Source organism: Budorcas taxicolor, chromosome 3, assembly GCF_023091745.1.
Source record: "Budorcas taxicolor isolate Tak-1 chromosome 3, Takin1.1, whole genome shotgun sequence".
In the NCBI taxonomy this organism is placed as follows: Eukaryota; Metazoa; Chordata; class Mammalia; order Artiodactyla; family Bovidae; genus Budorcas; species Budorcas taxicolor.
This window is the reverse complement of record NC_068912.1, coordinates 93,067,187-93,087,568: the sequence shown is the minus strand read 5'-3', so window position 1 is coordinate 93,087,568 and position 20,382 is coordinate 93,067,187. Positions and strand designations below refer to the sequence as shown.

Sequence of the window (20,382 nt, the reverse complement as noted above, 5' to 3'; positions counted from 1 at the left end):
CACTGTGAGCCCAAGTCTTTCCTTGCTGGCCTCATGCAGTAAAAACTACCCAACTGCTTCTTGATCCCGTTCCAAAATGATGGTCCTGCTCAATGCTTAATAATTTAGTCTTTCCAGATCTAATCAGGACAGAGGTCATCTCCATTTCACAGATGAGGACATTGAGTCTTACTGGAGTTTGGGGGACTCTCAAAGTGGCAAAGCTGGGGCTCAAAGCCAGGACTTGTGACCTGAATCCCTTACCCCTTTCCACAGTGTTTGGGTGGCAGGAAGCTCGGGGCTGAACCCTTAAGTCTTTATGTTGCTGATGCTTGAGGAAACTGCCTCTTTCAGCCAATATCTGTTGCTTTATCTCTCCTTATTTCCACCCGAAATAGAAATACTGTCTGCAGTACTGTTTACATTATCAGTTTACTTTCAAAAAGTAGTTAAAATGAGACACAATATAGCTTAGTGGAATCCAGAGTACAGGCTTCTCGGTCAGACTTCTAGGGTTCAAATCCTGGCTCTATTCACTCCTCTGTGACCTTGGGCAAGTTGTTGTATGCCATAAATATCATATTTCTTTACCTTTAAAAGGATAATTATATACCTACTTCCTAGAGATATTGTGAAGATTAAATAAGATAATTCATGTAAAATGCTTACTTAGCACAGTGCCTGACACAGCCTTACCAAGTTCAAAGAGGCCAGAGAGTGGGGTAGGAGTTCTTGTGAGGCCTAAATAGGGCAGATAAAAGCAGATTCTAAACTGAAAAGTGCTTGGAAATGGTACTATGTAGTTTTAAAAATAAGTTGTGCCATCTTTTCCATCTTACACTCATCTTCATTATAATGTCTGTATAGAATTTTTTAGCTTAAAAAGCAGTTTTCCCTAGGATGCTTGTGATAGCCCTCTGAGGTGTGAGACGAGCCATCACCTCCATTTACTCCTAGACAGGAGATGACTGTCCCCTGGCAACGGCCAGATGCCATCCTCTCAGCATGTCTAGTTCTCCAAGTTACTCTAAGGGAGCCCAATTATTAAGGGGAGGAGGAGCTGCACTGTTTACAAAGTTTTCTGCGGAAATGCCGCTCTCTCCCCCTGGGTCAAGAGAAAACACAGGACAGTGATATTAAAGCCTAGAGTGTGATGAAGCCAGTGGGGAGACCCCTTGGTCAGAGCTCTGCCCACATAAGAGGAACTGGACTTTACACTGCTTCCATCTGCCTCTCTGAACTCCAGGGTAAGCAAGCGCTCAACTCTGAAAACCCCACTCTGGACCAAGATGGGCCCGATTAGAAAGGCGCTGCCAAGCTGTGTAGTTTCCGGGCCATGCACATGTGGGAAAAAATTTAAAAGATAGTTTATCCTCTTAAATGAACTTCCCCTAGCAGGTAACTCAATTTAAAAGGTATTCACTGGTTAATGAGACAGAACATTTCTAGCAGTGACAATTACGGCTCCTAACGATTTAATAAGTGGTGAACTTATCCCAGGGTTTGCAGAGAGGCATGAGCAGACCATAGTTATGGATATGACTACCTGGGGAACCTACCGACCTGGGGAACCTTTCAGAACCTCAGTTCTCAAAGAACTGAGACCAGGGCTTTTGAAGTCTAAGTTTCTGAATCTGAGGGTCGCGCCCTCATACTCGTCAATAGCGTGTAACGTAGACACGCCACCGGAGTCAGCAGAGGCTGTGTGCACAAGCACTTCTGTTCACATGGCCTCCTATGTCTCTCATCGTAACCTTACAAAGCAGGTAGGGAAGGGTTATTATTTTCCCAGTTTGTAGGTAACAAAACAGGCTCAGAGATAAGAAGTAGCTTCCCTCAAGACCCTCTATGAGGCAGGAGCCCCTGTGACTCCAAATTGCAGGCTGGTGCTCTACGTCCCCCTGCACCCTCCCTGCTGATAACCCAACACTAAAGTCTGGTATGATCTCTTCTTCCCACAGATCCTCCCACCCTGGCTTCCCTAGGACCCCCCCCCGCCCCCGCCCCATGTCATGCAAGAAGACAGAACTCTTTTCCTTACAGTGTTGGGAGTGGTTGCTGGTTGCAGGGCTTGGGGTAGACGGGCTGATGCTGGGAGCCCTGGGGACACTAACTGAGCTTGGGACCACGGTGGCCAGGCTCGGTGTCTCTGTGCTGTGGTTCTGGTAGGCGGGGCTGTGGATGGTGGTCCCAGGGGCTCTGGTGGTGTCGGCCAGTGTCCTCGCTGTGGTAGAGGCTAATGTCGTAGTTGAGGTAGACTGAGGTGCTGAAGGGGAAATACCATGAAGATCACTTGGACAGAGCACTTTGCTGTTTTAGTGCCTAAATTATTGCTCTGTAAGTATACTCGGTGAAGTATAAACTCATCCTCATGGCTCAACTCAAATGCCCTCTCTGAATGGGCTAGTCCTCCTGAATGGGCTATGATCTTTTCTTTAGCTGAACGACAAGCATCTTATCTGTTTATATTGTACCTTGATTTTACAAAGATGAGTCATTAAAACAGTGCTGTCAGATTAGGTGTGGGAAAGATCGTTATAAAAGAATGGGAGGAGTGGAAATCATGTACATTGAGAAGGATTTCTTTTTTAATACATGTATACTGTTATATTACTAGGTTCAAATTCTCACTCTACTACAAACAGTTGAACCTGGAAATCATAAATGATAGAGCAGACCTATGCTCAAACAAAAGGCCGTGTATCTTCATTGAGACTGGGGAATGAATGTGAGTTACATGGTTGAAGTATTCACTGTTAGTCCCACTCATATCACAAAAGGACTTTTGGTAGTGTGTGAAGTTCTGGGTGAGAAACAGGCAGGATTGAAGTCACCTGCATACAAATAGTAACTGAAGCCATGGGGATAAAGGCTTCTTAATTTGAGGTCTTCAAGGGGCTCTGGATCCCCCTGAAGCTGAATTTAAAATGCTGTGTGTATATGTGCATCTTTCTTGGAAGTGAGAAGAGACAGCCTTGGAGGGACCCTACAGGACACCGGCATTCAGGGTAGGTAAAGAAGAGCCTACAAAGGCAAAAAGCAGCCAGAGAAGATGGAGGAATCCAGGAACACAGTTTCCCAGAAATCAAGGCAGATTTCAGCAGATGGGTCTGACATTCCCAGGGACCAGCCCTCCCGGTAGCTCTGCTCACCTCGGTAGCACCTCCTCATGTCAGGGCCCAGCCACATTGTGTCAGGACAGGCACACGTGTACTTGGGGGAGTGGCTGGAGATCTGAGGAGCAGGAAGGCACAGGTACTCACAGCCCCCATTGGGCTGGGCACTCAGCTCACAGGCATCTGCAGCTACGGGCACAGAGAGAGATGGCGAGAGAGTGCGTCGGAACACAGACGGGAAATGCCAGGTTCTCCCTCCTCCCAGGGACGAGGCCCTGCCCACTCAGCTCAATCAAAACACTTTCTCTGCTACTTCTTTCGAGCACCTTCCGCCACTGGACTTGCTGTTTTATCCCCACATTTGTTTAATGCTGACGACAACTCTGAGGGCTGGGTGTTATGCCCAGACTGACCAAAAAAAAAAAAAAAAAAGACTGCTTAAAGGGAACAAACTTGTCAAAGCTATACCTCTTGTAAGTTTGGAGACAATTTAAACTCGGGTCTGTTGGACTCCAGAGACCATGTTTTTTTCTCCCTATGCCACATCTCTTTCCTCTTTAAATTTCTAGATCTAGAATCAGGCACCAACCTTATTTCCTTACCCCCCTTTCCCCACCTTCACTCTCTCTGTTGCAGTTAGACTGAGGATACCCTAGTGACAGAGGCGGGAACAACCTAATGGTAGGATTCCTGGCTTTTGTTCCCAACCAGCCAGCTGACTTACTGACGGCCCTAGGATACATTACTTTACACTACTGCCAAGCATGAACAAACGACAAATGAGAAGCAATGGGCTCCTTCACGGCCAAAGTTGCTCTGGAATCAGACAGATCTAAGTTTAGGCGTTAGCTCTACAATCTGCTGACATTATTTCACCTCTCCACTACAGTTTCTTCAGCTGTTAAATGAGAACAGTAATTGCCATACTTTGTAAGACTGACAAAAATGGGACATTTATATGTTCATTTATTTATACCCAGCCTTAGTTCACCAAGAGTTTGAGGCAAATGAAATAAAATATGTGACAGCTAAGCAGTTCACCAACGAGAGGGATTGTCACCACTGCCTCTGGGGCTGCTGAGATGTGATATGAATGTGAACACAGCCTGCCTATTGGATGGAGAGGATGTGGGCAGGGGACCTAGCACTGGGGAAGGCTCACCTCTTGGCTGCTTCAGCTCATGGAAGATGACGATATCATGTGGGTTGTTGAGGTTCTCAGCTAGGATGGAGATTTCCAGGCCATTGAGCCGATTTGCACTGAAAATGGCCTCATTCTCCAGGTCTGTCCAGAACACCTTGTCCTGTGGGGTACAGATACAGAGAATGGCCTACAGCCTAAACCCATGACCTCTGTCTGAGGGCTCAGGCTCAAACCACAGCCACAAGAACTGCTCCGGCATTTCCCCTGAGCTCTCCTGTCCACGGATTCACGGTGGGACTCTCAGCTCTAACCTGTGGCATACGCTGTGGTTTCCTTCTGTCTCAGAGGGTTACTCAGTGATTCTGCGCTTTGGCCTAAAGGCTGCTCATTAACGCTGAGCTTGGCCTGCTTCTTGGAGTTCAGCAGAACCAGCGTTGGGTTGGGTCTCTTTAGCTATTACCATCGCTAGGGCCAAGATTGGAGAGGATGTGTGGTTTAGTGAGTATTATCCCTACAGGGCCTCCTCCTGCAGCCTCTGGGTGTACACGCGTGTGGAATGGTTAGTCCACACAAGCCTAGATACGCATATGTAGGCAAATTCACATTTACAGGTACAACTGTGCACTCTGTGCAGACCCAGACACAAACCCACATGCTCATCTCCATGCCCAAAGGCACCCTTGTACCTAAATGAGCACTTGTCTAAATATTGATATACATTTACATTCACAAGCACTAGCACATACAGGGATGCACATATTTTAGCAGATGCATTCATGTTTACACATGCACATACACATACGTGCCACATATATGCACAAGTACAAACACATGTGTCTGAACACACCTGTCTTTTGAAGCAGAGGCTGGACGTGGGAGGTGGAGCTTTGCCCACAGTTTCAGAGCTGTGCTGGGTGATGTTGCTCCGAGCAAACACTGCCCACACCCACCACGGGCCAATGTTCCCTTGCTTCCCCTCCCCCTGATGGCAGAGCGAGTTATGGGGAAGAGGTATGTGTGTACAAGAACTTGATTGGTTCTGGCTTCCTTATTCCCCAAGGAGGAAGGTTGTCAGGGTCAGAACACAGGAAGGTCTTGGCTCTTCACTCTTCCATGAGCTTCTTTTTTGTTGCTGTGGGGTTTTTTGTTTTTTTGTTTTTTGTTTTTTTTTGAGGGGGGCGGGGTCTTTTTTTCTTGAGGGTTAGGATGATGCCTGGTTCACCTCTATGACCCCAGGATCCAGCAAAAGTGAGTGAGAGTGTGTTGAATTGAATAGCATCTATCAGGCCATTTCCAATAGTAAATGATACTAAGGAAATGTACATTCCTTCTCCTCCCTTTATTGGGCACCTTCTGTATATGTGGGTACAGTGCTGGGTGCTGAGGGTACAAGGTCTAGCAACTTACCTATGAGAAGTGCTCTGGGGAGGGGCCTTGGGGAGGAAGTACAGGAAAGGCTGCCAGGTGGACAATGGACTGCAAAGCCTCTGTTTGCAGGCAGCTCACATATTGCGTACAAACGAGCCAATTGGCTTCCCTGTCCCTTTGTTTCCACCTGGACGAGTCTCAGGGAGTCGTCCTGTGTGAACAGCATTTTCTAGGCTCCAGCTTCCTGAAGGAGCCTTGCCTCCCCTCTCGGGGCTCACCTCAAACACAGCTATCCCAAAAGGGTGGCTCAAGAAGTCAGGGGAGGAAATCAGCATCTTCCTGTTGCCTCCATTGAAGTCAATGCTGGACAGCTGGTGCAGCTTGGAGTCCACCCAGTACAAGCGCTGGTTCAGCAAATCTGGGGGAGGAAAAGGACGAGGGGATCAGTTGCTGAGCCTGCGACTGCAGCCTGGATCTCGGCTCCTTTGTGCCTCTTCCCTGCCCACATCTCCAGGCCAGGCCTCAGGATGAGGCCAGCCCAGGGAAACCATCAGGAAACAGAGGCACTGGCTCTAAGAGGGGACTTGGAGACAAGACCCATGGAGCTCCAGGCAGTGGTCAGCACCAGGTGCTAGAACAGCCCACTCCCCCACCCCCATCCAGGAAGGCAGGGCTCACCCAGGGTGATTCCATTGGGCCACTCAATACCATCTGACACCAGTGTCTGCCGGCCCACGCCGTTGAGCCCGGACTTCTCAATCTTGGCCTGGAACCCCCAGTCAGACCAATACATGAACCTAGAGGAGAGAAAACCCAACTGAGCTTCTTGACAGGGAACATGACTGGGGCGGTCTGGCTCACAAGGACTCAGTGGCCCTCTGGATCGTGCTTAGTGGGGACTGGAAGTTGACCTCTGAAGTTCAGAGGAGCATCAAATCTTGGAACTGACAGGTGAGCTAGTTTCAGGAGCATAACACAACGATTCAGTATTTGTATTTATTGCAAAGTGGTTGCCATCATAAGCCAGTTAGCATCTTGCACCACACACAGCTACAGTTGTTTCTCTTGTGATGAGGACTTTTGAGATCCACCACTCCCCAGTTTTGAGACTTTATGATGGCTTCTCCTATTGACCTTAAAACCAGATCCCACATCCTTACCACAGCTGACAAGGCTCTGCATGACCAGGGCCCTGCCTACCTCTCTGGCTATTTCTCCCAGCACCATCGCCCACCTCCCTTACAATCCTCACAGCTGCCCCACAGGGCTTCTCTTAGGTCCTTCAGGGCACCAAGGCCTCCACGGAGCCTTTGCTCCCACTCTTTTGCCATTTACAATGTCTTTTCAGTAGAGAATCTTCCTCTGTTAGGAAGTAGGTTCTTCCTTCCCCTCAATGTAAGTAGGTTCTCCCTGTTACCTTCTCCTAAAGCAGCCCGCTCTTCCCTTCTGTAGCGCTCACACCATTGTTGACTTCTGTATGCTTTCGGTGTGTGGTGTATTTGTTTACTGTCTGTTTTCCCCACTAGTCTACAAGCTCCACTAAGGGAAGGTTCCTCATCTGCGTTATTCCTCATTTTATGCCTGGCAGGTGGTTTGTGTGTGATATAGGTCTTCATTTACTATTTGTTGAACAAACTAGTGTTTTCATTCTAGTCTCACAATTACCCCAGAAGGGTATCATTACCAGTCCCATTTACAGATTAATAAATTGTGGCTCAGAGGGGCTGACTTTCCTAATATCACGATGTGAACAAGCAGCGAAACCAGGCTTCAAATTTAAGTTGAAATTCAAGCCTGCATGCTTAACCCTCCCCTAATGTCTCTGCTGAAGCCTGGTGTCCAGCCAAGCTGGCTCCAGGCTAAGGGGCCGAGTAATTGTTCTGGATCCTTTCCATTTGCTGTCTGAATCCCATCGTCATTCTGCTCTGTACAGCAAAAGGCTGGTGCACGTGGGAACCACATCAATGGGCTTGACTCCCTAGCAATCTGGCTTCCAGTTGGATTCAGCAAAATATTGGAGTGGGAAGAGGACAGACTGAGGTCAGGATGTCTATTCCCCTGACTCTCCCACACAAAGCTGACTCCAACTGGCTCATGCTCTAAAGGTTTAACCGGCCTCAAATCATCTTCATCTGAGTGTGCAGTGGGTTTCCTGCTGGGACCCTGACAGATCCACAATGGACCAGGGATGGGCTGGGTGTAACCACATGGTTTGGGGGATGTGGCAGGTATAGCCCCAGGTCTGTATGACAGCAGATAGGGAACGGGGTTGAGGTGGGGGTTAAATGAGATGACTCAGCGTCTGCAGAATGCCTAGGACTGTGCTGCATGCACCTGTGTGTGCCAAGTAAATGGCAGCTGTCAGTCACTTCCCAGGGCTGCTTAACAATTACGGAAACAGCAGAAGGAGGAAGCTGGTGATTCTGGTAAGCAATGTGATGCAGCTGCTTAAAAGCCATGCCATCTCAGGACATCACTACTGAGGAAGAGAGGGAGTCCTGCTCTGTTCAGAATCCCTACCCCCAGTACAGAGGCATGGCCAGAGCAGGTCAGCCTGGGTGATGAGGGGCCCGGAGACTGTGGGCAACATGGGTGGGGATGGAGGCAGGCAGCCTGGAGCAGAGTAGACCCTGTAATTTTGTTCCTCAAATCTCTCTGGCTGTCTGGAAGGGCAGGGAGGAGACATGCCAAAGGTAACTCCAGAGGACAATCAGAGAGATTTGGGAATGTGAGAAACAAAGATCACTTTCCAATGAGCAGAGCTGCCCCCAGCTGAAACAGGCCGTGTGGGATGTAATGGGCTCCTGTCTCTGAGAGCCTGAGCACCTACCAGATGACCACCTGCAGCGTATGGCAACCTGAGGGAAGACGTCCCGCCCCAGGAATATCTACAGTCCCCAGCACCCTGAGATGCTCGGTTCTGTGATATGATGAGTGAGTATCCCAGTCCTGGGAGTGCCCTGGCAGCCAGTGCACAAGGACCCCCTGGTCAGGCGTTCATAGGCCGAGGGGCCCGCAGGGACTTTCTCCCCCATTGTCTATGTCTGGGCGGCCCATGGCCTTCTGAAGCCCTCGAGATATCTCTGGTGACAGACACGTGCAGACTGAGTGCCCAGCACAGTCTGGGGGTGGGAACACTCACCCTCGCAGGGGGTCGACGGCAATGGCCCGGGGTTCGCTGAGGTTGCGGCTGAAGAGGGTACATCGGCGTTTGCCGTCGACTGTGGCCACGGAGATGGTCTTGTTGCCAGAATCTGTCCAGTAGATGTGCTTGTGGACCCAGTCCACTGCCAGGCCCTCGGGGGAGTGCAGCTGCTCGTCAATGAGGACATCCTGCTCCATGGGGTTGCTGGCTTTGTCCATGTAGGCACTAGGAGCAACCAGGGCTGGTGTGGGCAGGTGTGCCACCCCTGGGGCCTGTCTGCAGCTGCCCTTCCCCTCTCTTCCCTCTGGGCCATGGTAGTGCACCAGAGAGGAGCTTGGCTCATTTCCATTCAGTGTGTTCCCTGGCCCACCAGGGTAAGTACACAAGCTCGAGTCAGCCAGTCTCTGGCCTGAAGAAGCTCAGTTTAGAAGGGATGGAAATTTATAGCCCGATAATTACACCAATACTCTGTGATTACGGAAAGTATCAGAGGCTGTACCAGCAGAGAAGTGGAAACTGCATCATCCTGGGGGGCTGGAGGAGGCCTTGTGGTTGAGCCCTGAAGGACCAATTCACCAGGAACTCAAGAACAGACAGGTCGGGTTAGAGTCAGCATGTGCAGATGCCAAAGCACGTGTTGTGAAACACTGAGCGAGCCAGCGGGCGGGGGTGGAGGGGGTCGGTGAGGGTGTGAGACGGAGTAGGTAGGAGGGACCACCTCCTGATGGCCCTCGCATATGCGCTAAGGGTAAAACCGAACAGGTCAGAGGACATGGCCAGACAGGGGAGTTAGATCACTGTGGCACCTGCCGAATACGCAAGGGTTTGGAGGGGGAGGGGATGAAGGCAGGGAGACCAGTTAGGAGGCTGTGAGCACGTCCAAGTGAGAGACGCAGAGGATCTGCAGAAGGGCTGAGGCAGTGAGAACAGAGAGAAGAGGCCAAAACACAGCAGACGCTCAGGCGGAAACACTAGCAGGGCTCTATGTCTCCCAAATGCTGTCTTCCCCAAGGCTTTCTTCTCCCAGACCCTCTCTTTGCTCTGCTAGTTCCACAGTGCCCACGGCCATCCTGACTCAAATTCTCTGATCTTGACGACTAAGTCTCAGACTATAAAGCCAACTGGCCCCCTTTGAATGTCTCATGGACGCCTTGAACGCAACACATCCCATACTATTCACCCCATTCCCCTCTTCTCAGCCACACTCAGCCTGCCTACCCCGCCACCATCTCTCCCTTCCAGGTCTCATCTCGGAGAACGGTACCCAAGTGCCAAGCGAGAAACCGAAACTCTCAAAAATGAACTCTCAAAACGAAAGTGGGAATTCATTTCAACTCTTCCTCCTACAGCCCCATACCCAGTCTGTCATCAAATCCTGCCTCTTTCAGTCACAACTGTTGGACACACACTGCTTGAGCTGGTTCTGGGTGTGTGAGTGTGAGTGTGTCTATGTGCGCTAGGGTGTGATAGGCTCTGGGTTGTCAGTGAGTAGCCACTGGCGTTGCTTCCATCCATCCATCCCACCATCTGTTCAACAGTCCACCCAGGGCCTGGTCCAAGTGGACCTCAGGACAAAGAAAGGACATGACTACCAAAGGGGACTTGGGCACGCGGAAGCTCCCAGGAGAGAACTTCTTGTGTGTGTGAGGAGCCTTCCTGGGAGCCAGAGCCAAGAGACTGTGATGTGAAGGGCTGGTCTGGGCATAGTGCAGCCCCCAGACCGGGTCGGAGGTGTCCTCTATACTTTTCCTTCATGATCATCACAAGGGACATCACCGTGTTCTGAGTGGGATGCTCCATGCAGGACCAGGTCTGAGTCATCTTTCAGTCCTGAGCATCCAACACACATGTATGTGAGGGGCTCTGAAAGTCCCCGCCAAAGCCCCAGGCACCTTCCTGTGCCTTGCACCGCCCGACTAGGCCGCCAGAGGTCAGTCAAAGCCCCCACGTGTGGGCTCTCCCAACAGAGCCCTCAGACTCGGCTGGCCCAGCAGGAGGTCCCGGCAGCTCCATGTGCTCTGCGCTCCTGCATCCCCTCCTAAGCCCCAGCACTGTCCTGGGGGAACCTAGGGAGAGAGGGGGTGCAGAGGCCACCCGTCCCCTCCGCCTTTGTCAGTCCCTCTCCACGCCTTGGCTGCAGGAGCCAGGCCTCTGCTCACCTGTAGATCTTGCGGTAGGAGAGGTCGCACCAGTAGATGCGATTGGTGGCAACTTCAACGTCCAGCGCCACGACGTTCTTGAGCATGGGGATGAGCCGCGAGTAGTCCCGCTTTACCAGGTCTATCCTCCGCACTTCGTGCCGGTTGGTGAAGATCAGGGATGGGCTTCTGCCAGCTGCCATGCAGGGGGGGTTGAGAGGGCAAGGGTCAGCGCAACGGGTAGGGGGTCTAGAGACCAAGGCTCTGCCACCGGTTTGCTGCAGGACGCCTCATTTCCTGTAAAAAGTGGTGGCAACTCCTACCTCACAAGTTAGAGAAGTGAGATAATGGGTACGAAAAGCATAAGATGCAAAGCACCACACATAACAAGAGGGATTTTTTTATTAGACACAAACTCCCCCAAATCTGAGATGACTCCATTTCCTCTGGCCTGTATGGGAGGCTTTCTGCAGTGACTCCAGCTCCCTGTCTAGCCTCATCACTCACCCCCCTAACACCTTGGTCCCAGCCACTAGGCTATCTGTCATCATCTCCCCACGGCAGAGCTTTGCTGCCTCAGGGCCTTTGCTCAAGCTGTCCTTCCACCTACAGTGCACTTCTCCCCAACAGCTGCCTCTTCCTCTGCTTGGGCCCCACTGCAACATTCAAGAAGGGGCAACAGGAATGTTACATGATTTACAAAGATGGCTGAGGCTGCAGGATGGAGCACAGACCTCAGGGCTGGTGGTGAGGCTCAATGGAGGAGATTCAAGGAGGTCATTGTGAGTCTTCAATTTACACAGTGTGTTTGGGGACACAGCAAGAGATGAATCTGCAGATGCCGGCAGGGACCCAATCACAAAGGATCCTGTGATCTGGATTTGCACTTTATTCTGAGCCAGTAGCTGGGGCAGGATGTGTATAATATGATACAAATTATTCACATGCAAAGGGACAACACACAACTGGTGTATATACAAACTCATTTTCAGACTTAGGATTAGATTTTAGGAAGAACATCAAAGGTTTAACACTCCTGGCTACTCCATGAGGAAGGTCACTGTCCCCCAGGCCTAGAAGGGTCTAGAACTTGGCACAGGCTGCGGCTCCTCCAGGCTGTTTTCACATGTAACGGGCCAGTCTCACGTATATGCACTGTCTGAGCGGCAACACCTATCTCTGGAGCTGCCTGGGCCTTCTCCCAGTCTTGTTTTCCAGCTGACGCTTCTGCAGGGCCCCTGGTCCCTGTCACTGCCCATCTCTGCCAGGGTAATGTGCTCCTTGGGGGTTGGGAGGGACCAGCACAGAGCCATGTGGGGCCTGGGGCTGAGGGTGTGACCTGTGTGTAGTGATAGAGATCATTTCAGAGCAGGGTGGGGGTGACAGGGAGGGTATGGGACAGAGAACATGGAAAAATACAGCTCCATGTGCAAGGAGAAAGGAGAAAGGCTGGGTTCAAGGCCAACTCTGCCATTGACAATCTGTGATTTTTCTTGCCTGGAAAGTGAAAGTTGCTCAGTCGTGTCCGACTCTTTGAGACCCCATGGACTATACGACCCATGGAATTCTCCAGGCCAGAATACTGGAGGGGTAGCCTTTCCCTTCTCCAGGGGATCTTCCCAACCCAGGGATCGAACCCAGGTCTCCCACACTGCAGGCGGATTCTTTACCAGTTGAGCCACAAGGGATTCCCTCGCCTGGAAATGAGAGCAAAGACACCTTATCTTCCCGAGGGCAGGAGCTGGGTTAAAGGGTATCTTGAACCGATTTTTACCAAGAGTTGCGACTGTGACAGGTGCCCTGTTTGTTTACGACTGGAGTTTTTGTGGAACTGCACTTTAGATATTGACATGTGGGGGTTGTATATACGTGGGCCATTGTGTGTTGTCTCCACTGCAAGTATATAGTCTCTGCTACATGTCACACCTGTCCTAGGCGGGGGAAGGAACTGGTTGCAAGCTACATGTGATGTGCTAATGTATGTGCTGTACATTGTACAGTTTGGGTGCTGTGTGTTTCGGGTTTGCCGGCTATATATCAATTATTGTAGCTGCTGTATCGTTACAGCCTATAGAGTGGGTATTTGTGCATCTGAATTCCAGGTTCATATATCTAACAGCCTACACGATACTTCCACTGAGATGTCTAAACAGTTTTGTTAAATTTAACATGTCCAAATTAATCCAATATTCTCCCAAACCCGCTTTTACCATCTTTCCCAATGCCTTAAATAGCAATCCCATTTTTTCATTTGGTTAAAAACCTCATGGTCATCTTTGACTCCTTTTTTCAATTTCACATCCTACATTCAATTCATAAGAAAATCCTGTTGCTTCAAAATAAATCCTGACCTTGAAAATATATTCACATTGTCTACTTTTCATTATCTCCATGCAACACTCTGGTTTAATCCACCATCCCCTCTCTCCGGGCTGACTGCAAAGACCTCTGCAGCAGTTACCAGCTTCCTCCCCTGCCCCTGACAGTCTGTTCTCCACACAGCCGCTAGAGGGAGCTGGTTAAAATGGAAGGCACCCTGTCCCTTTACTCTGAACCGACCAAAGCTTCCTTCCCCCTGACTGATGGTGAGAGTCAGCCCTTTACAATAGTCAAGAAGGCCTTTATGATCGCCCCAAGTCACCCTGTGGGCTTCATCTCCTCCTACTCGCTTCGCTCCAGCTGCACTGGCTTCCTCTTCATTATCTCAGCGCAGCAGGCACGCTGCTATCTTTGGTTCCTGCAGGTCACGCATGGCTCACCCCTTCTCCTCCTTCAGGTCTTTATGCAAATGTCACCTTCTCAGTAAGGGCTTTCTTGACCACTCTATTTAAAACCGTAAGCCACTGCCCCCTTGGACTGCTCTACTTTATATTTCTCCTGAACCCTAATCACTGTCTGCCATGCACTGAATTTTATTTCATTTTTTGATTTCCTGTCTCACCCACTAGAGTGTAAATCCTATAAGGACAGAGATTTGAATCTGCTTTGCTTACTGTTGAGTCTCTAGTGCCTACAACGTTAGGTGTTCAGTGTAAACAAATGAATAAAACAAGTGAATTCCATTGGCTGACCTGAAGATCAACGTCAGGTCTGCACACAGCTCTTCGTGTGGGTTGCCTATGCCATGTGTGGCCGGCATGGTCCAGCTTAGATCTGCCACGTGAGTGCAGTCTCTGGGTGGCTCTGTGCAGGGTCAGTGTTGTGTGCACAGTTGCATTGTGTGTGTGCTGTATATTGCAACTTCCTATCTGAGTGTGTGAGGGGGTGTGTGTGCACACCCACTCCTCGCATGTGAAGCACGCTGCTTCCTGGACTCCCTCAGAGCTGCTCCCCTGCCCCCCACCTTGTAGTGTCCATACTGACCAACGGCCTTGCAGTTCTTGGTCAGTGTGTCCATCTCGTAGCCAGGGTGGCACTCGCATTTAAAGTAGCCCTTGTAATTGACACAGATCTGGCTGCAGGCATCTGGGTCCTCGCACTCATCGATGTCTGTGGGGAGGAGCAGAGGTCAGAACCAGCAGGAGGAGCTGCCTCTGCTTGAGGGGCTGGGGTAGGGGTGCTCACCGCCACAGGTCTTCTGGTCCAGGAGCTGGTAGCCTGCAGGGCACGTGCACTCAAAGCCAATCTTAAGGTCGGTACAGATGTGGGAACAGCCACCATTGTTGTGCAGACACTCGTTCAGGCCTGGGGAGGGACATGGGCTCCTGAGGGTCCAGGAATTGAGACTGGGGTGGGGAAGGGACACGGATGGGCCTGGAGCTGAAGCAGAGACTCAGGGCAGCCTCAGCCTCCCCCAGAGCCTCATCGAGCCTCAGCCTCGTTAGCCAGGTGACTGGGCAAGAGGAGGCTCACAGAGGGTCCTTGCTTAAGGCCAGACACACAGACAGGACAGGGTGGAACCAGAACTCGGGTCCTTTGCCTCCCAGGCCAGGACTCTGTCCATCACCAGCCTGGAAGCAGCCAGGCTGCCTAAGGTCTTTCCTTTCACAAACACATTTCTTACGTCTCCTTCCTCATGACCTCAGTAAGCATGTGCCATGTCCAACCCTCAAGTACCTTAAGGATCCCCCGTGAAATGCCCTTGCTTAACCACCTCCAGTCCCGGGAAGCCCACTTCCCCCCGAGGCAGCTGGTACCACACAGGGTTGGCCAGAGTCCAATGGCTCCCTCAGCATTTCCTTAAAGCACTGATGCCTGGTCCCCTGCCTTTCACGTGTCTTTCTCTGGATGCACTCCATCTGTCCATGCCCCTCTCTGGACGGGGCCCAGAGCTACTCTGCCACCCAGAGGGGTCTGAACTACTACAAGGGCTGCCCATTACTGAGCTCGTGGTTATTTAAGACTGCCAGGCCTCTATCTCCATGGCACTGTTGCTAAGTCAGTTCTCTCCCACTGTGAACTAAGGTGGACTTTTCCCCCCTCCTCTCCTCTCAGCACCTGTCCCTATTCCTACACTTGGTCACAAGTCTGGTCCCAAGATTACCGACTGCTGCAAGGGATGAAGGGATCTGGTTCCTCCATCCTCCACTCCCTCACCACGTCTGGCAGGGTCCTAGTGGAGGTCAGAGAGGCCAGGACCAAGGCTCACCAAATGCTCACAGCATCTTCTGGGCTTTAGAATCACAGAAGGTTAACTCTTCAAGCCAGGGGCAGGTGCCGTGCCACCCTCTGCCCATTAGACCCCTGCCCCGCCACTCCAGCCAAGCCAAGCAGAGCTGTGCCGAGCCAGCCAGGGCCATGCACACAGCCGGTCTGAGCTTCCCACCCCAGGCCATGCATAGCTGTGGGTGCCCCCCCACCCCGCCCTCCAGCCTGAGCCATGCTGGGGGAATGTTCCCCTTTACCCCTGGGCCGCCTTCTGTTTCTCTGGGATGTTGGCAGAACTGAAAGAACAAGACCACAGCAACCCCATGACCGGTGGGCTGGGGGTGACTTGGCCAGGCCCAACACTGGGAAGCCCCAGCCCCTTGGGGCGGGCTGGTTTCTGGAGGGCACCACCTCCGGGAATCTCCCGTCACTCCCAGCCCTCCCTGACCTCTCCCATGGCACACTGCGTGCTGCTGCCTCGGTGCCGTCCATTCACTTGTTCACCTGCTCACTCACGGCCTCAGTCACCATCACTCACTTCCTCCCTCTCCTTCTGCAGGAGCGGCAGTCCAACCACTGTACTGACTGAGCACTGGGTGGAGCAGGAGGTGCCAGATGGCTCTGATGGGGGAAGGGAGAGTGCCACGTGACTTAGGCTTCCATGAAAGACGAAGGCGCAGACGCCTCCAGGGTTGAGGTGAGTCAGGGTCAGAGAACGGGTCCCTCAGTCCTGGAGAGCCAGCACGGAGGCAGAAGAGGGGAGTCTCTGGGCCTTCCCAGTTTGGTCTACCCTGGAGGTGAGTCTGCGGGGGGCCTGCAGTGGGGGGAGGGAGGGAAAGTGGTCCAGAGAGGCCCGAGGGGCATTTGGGGTCCCCACGGAAGGAAGGGGCAGTGCCCCAGCACTAGTGCACACCTGCATGCACACACGCCAGCTCACATGCACAGGCGCATTCACACAGACATGGCAGCCACACAGAGACACGTGACGCAACTCCCTTGCCTTCCTCCGAGCAGGAGTCACGGATACAGACACTGGTCTCTCGCCAGCACAGAGACACAAACACATGCGTACGTACGTCTCTTTGGAGTGTCATGCAAAAGACAAGAGAGGAGAGAGTTCAGCAGGTTAGTAGTCTCCGGTAGGGCGCCTAGGCCCGGATGGTCCTGCTGCCCTATCCTCTTTCCCGTGACCTCCTTCTTCTGGGACTTCTCAGGGCAGAGGCTGGCGGGAGTCTGTCACCTGCAAGCTCAGATGAAGGCCGAGTGACCTTCTCCCAGCTTCTCTTCCTTTCCGAAATCAATTTCCCAATTTTCAACAGGGGCAAAAGTGTGCTGTTTCAGGAAGCTCAAGGGAATGATCTGCTCTGAAGGCCCAGGAGGGAGGGTGCTGGGTGGAAACGGGCCTGCCAGGAAGGCAGGGGAGGGAGGATCTGACCTAGGCTCTGTCCACTCAGGTGTTCCCTGTCCAAGCTGCTGACCTCAGAAATGAACCTTCCTAGAGCCCACCCTGAGTTTCCCACGAGCTCTTGGTGATGTCCGCCCACCTGCAATTCAGACTCTCCCACTCCTTTCAGCTGGGAACCCGGCCTGACAGCTCTGGCCGTCAGGGCAGCCGCCTCCTTGCATTCCTTGCTTGGGTCCAGCCTGTGAGTCTGGTCTCCCAGAAAGTTCCTCAGGGCATAGGATGGTGCCACCCTCTGCTGCTGGGTCTGCCCTATCCTTACCCAGGCCCGGCCTGAGCCCAGTGACCTTCATCTGTGCCTCGTCTGGCCACCCACTGGCTGTTCCCCACCTCTTCCACTGCAGGGTCCCCTGCTGGGGGGCTGGAAGGCCTCAGAGGCCAGGGCCCTGGCTAGGACAGCAGGGCAGAAACAATGAGAAAGAGAGAAAGTTCCCAAGTGAGCACACACTCAGAGGTCTGAATCTGAAACAACTGAAGAGAGGCTGTGTTTACGAGAGGAAGCACAATTTTGAGCATTTGGAAAGGAAAGGCCCTTAGATTTGCAGAAACACAGAACAAGAGGCCCCAAAGGCAAACAGCCCCTTCTGAGACCACGGGACAGCACACGGGTCCAGAGAGAGGGTCGGAACAGCACATGTGCAGAGGGGCGGGAGAGGGCTGTGGCCTGAGGGCCGGGAGGGGGTGTCACGGGGGGTTGGTCCAGCAGCCGGACAGAGACAGGTACTGTACCACACTCTTTCAGAGGCTCATCCGACCAGTCCCGGCAGTCCCTCTGAGCATCACACACTTTCCTGCCGTCCACGCACTCGCCACTCTTACACTGAAATCTGCGGGGACCCTCACATGTTGACTCTGTCGGGCCGGACAAGAGAGTGGACAGCACCTGTGAGACCTTAGGCAGGGAGGGTTGGGGTGGGCTGGGCCCGTGGGAGATGAGGAGAGCTCCAGATGGTGGCCCAGGATTGACAGCTGAATACAGGGCTGGTGGGAGCTCTGTTCACAGGACAGGATCTCAAGGATAACCAGGATCATGGAGGTGGGCAGGGTGTGGGGGTCTACATCTGAACTACCAGCATTAGGGACCTTGGAGGGAAATGCAGCCCCTCTACAGACACCCTGAGGGCTGCAGGGACCATCTCCTGAGGGGGCCTATGCTCTAGGGGTCCTAGACTGGGGAGGCCACCTCACCGCCCAATCCTTGATCCACTTCTCCAGATGACCAGGGGCTCAGGGTCCCTACTCCTGCAGGGTGATGACAGAGAGCCACCTGAGAATTAAGGGGGCCCCTGGGGAGCAGGATCCTGCCTCTGCCCGGCCCAGGAACCAGTTAGTGAAGCTGCTTGTAGGTGCAGATGGAGACAAAGGGTGGGGGCTGGATCTCCGCAGTGCCTTCACACCCCTCCCCCAGACCTCTTTCAGCTTCTGCGAAGTCCTTAGGGCTCCAGTTCTAGTGCCACGTGGACCCGCAGGGAGGGGCTCTGGGTGGTTTAGGGACAAGTAATACTCTGGGGGAAGAGGCATCATAAGGGCCCAGGGGTGGTGTCTCCCAACTCCGCTCTCTCCAGGGAGCCAGGGGAAAGCTCAGGGGGTGCCGTCCCCTTGCCGCTGACCACACTCACCCTGCAGGCAGCCAGTTTCGTCACTCCCGTCTGGACAGTCCTGCTCCTGGTTGCAGCGCTTGATGGCAGGCACACAAGTCCCATCCCCGCACTGGAACTCATCTCCACGGCAGGTGCCCAGCGCTGCCAGGGGAGGGTGAGCGGAGAGGGTCAGCGCCCTCAGGTGCTGGGAAAGCTCTGCTCCCCCACCTCCAGCCCCACCTCCACTCCACATCCACCCCCGGCAAGAACAGAACCAGTCGCGGAGCTTGGGAGTCTTTGGAGGACACCTGGCCAAGGCACAAGATGGGGAGACTGAAGCTCAGAGAGGGGGAAGGCCTCACCCAGGGTCACACAGCACTCTGGCAGGCAAAGTCAGCACTAAAACTCAGGTCTCCTGTTTCCCTCTCTACCGGTTCTCCCCAGGGCCACCCCTCCAGAACAGACACGTGAACTTCTTTGGAATCTCAGTGCTCATTACTTAATGACCTCACCCTTTCAGCAAACCCTTCCTCAGTGCCCAAGATATAGGGGTGGGGGGCACAGATTACTAAGAGCCTCCCCTTCCTCTAAGACGTCAAGGGTGCAGAGCAGGGCTGAGGGGCAAAGGAGATCATTGTGTGGATGTGTTGTAAGATAAGGTGGCCGGGAACCTGCAGGAGCTCAGGGGAACCCAACCCAGCAGGGCCCATCAGAGGAATCTGAGAAAAGCCTTGAAGGATGAGCAGGCCCAGGAGGTAGGGAAGGGTGGGGTGGGGGCTCTTCTTTAGTGTACCAAGGTGTCTGGCATTGGAACCAGTGGGTGACTGCTTGGGCCAGGGAAGGCAGAGGTGGGAGGTATGACAGGGGCAGGGGCGCATCCCGGAGGGTCACAGGTACCTGTGAACACCCTGAGCTCCGCAGCTTAGCAGCCATGTGACCACACACACTTCACGTTTCCCCAGTTCCGTCGCCCCCGTTAAACCAAGACTAGGGTCGGAGTAGGGCGAGAAGAGGCGGCCCCCTCTGCGGACCGTGGCGCACCCGCGGCCCTGGGCGATATGGGGGCGGGTGGGGGCTTACGGCAGTCGGCCTCGTCCGACTTGTCCTTGCAGTCGCGGTCACCGTCGCAGCGCCAGCCCAGGTGCACGCACTCGCCGCTGCGGCAGGCGAACTGGGCGGCGGCGGCGCAGGCGGCCGGCGCGGGCGTGGCCCGGGGGCCCGCGCGGCCGCACAGTTCGGGCGCCTCGTCTGAGCGGTCCTCGCAGTCGAACTGGCGGTCGCAGACCCAGCGCTCGGGGATGCAGGCGCCGCTGTCGCCGCTGCAGCGGAACTCGCGGGGCCCGCAGGCCGGGTCGGCGCAGCCGCGCTCGTCGCTGCCGTCGCCACAGTCGTCGTCGCCGTCGCACACGAACACGGCGGCCAGGCACGAGCGGTTGCTGCACTGGAACTCGTGCGGGGCGCACACTGCGCGGGACAGAGAGCCAGTCGGCCCGCCAGACCCTATCCCCGGCGCCCCGGGCCCGCCGGTCCCGCTCCAGGGGCCCTGATCCTCACCCACCAGCCTGAATGAGCCCCGCTGGGGGCCCCAAATGTGGACGGCAGAGGGGGCCTCCAATCGGGGTCCAACTAGGGTCATGGTGAACGACCGGGGGCAGCAGGCTCATCCCCTTGGCCTCACTGGGAGCGGGAGTTCCTGTCCTGCTGCCTACAGGATGGTGGGCCTAAGAGTCTCTAAAGCTGCAGAGTGTAACCTGTCTTGAAGGCCTCTCCCAATGTTCCCAGGAAATGATATGTAGCATGACACCGACCCTTCCAGGAACAAGGCCCTCGTCCTACTTCCGCAGCTCAGGCCCCTCCCCGCTC

At 53.5% G+C, this 20,382-nt stretch overlaps 1 protein-coding gene across 1 annotated transcript in view; it reads right to left on the bottom strand.

The window, feature by feature from the left end:
- Window positions 1–20,382, bottom strand: part of LRP8 (LDL receptor related protein 8) — a 78,102-nt gene that overhangs the window by 10,976 nt on the left and 46,744 nt on the right. The window contains exons 5-16 of the mRNA XM_052636960.1: window positions 19,600–19,983; window positions 18,559–18,681; window positions 17,669–17,791; window positions 14,455–14,574; window positions 14,254–14,379; window positions 10,912–11,086; window positions 8,750–8,977; window positions 6,286–6,404; window positions 5,886–6,025; window positions 4,258–4,399; window positions 3,132–3,284; window positions 2,021–2,245 (exon numbers count right to left, since the gene is read on the bottom strand). Of these exons, the coding sequence (XP_052492920.1) occupies window positions 2,021–2,245; window positions 3,132–3,284; window positions 4,258–4,399; window positions 5,886–6,025; window positions 6,286–6,404; window positions 8,750–8,977; window positions 10,912–11,086; window positions 14,254–14,379; window positions 14,455–14,574; window positions 17,669–17,791; window positions 18,559–18,681; window positions 19,600–19,983 (2,058 nt within the window). The remainder of the gene's footprint in view (window positions 1–2,020; window positions 2,246–3,131; window positions 3,285–4,257; window positions 4,400–5,885; window positions 6,026–6,285; window positions 6,405–8,749; window positions 8,978–10,911; window positions 11,087–14,253; window positions 14,380–14,454; window positions 14,575–17,668; window positions 17,792–18,558; window positions 18,682–19,599; window positions 19,984–20,382) is intronic.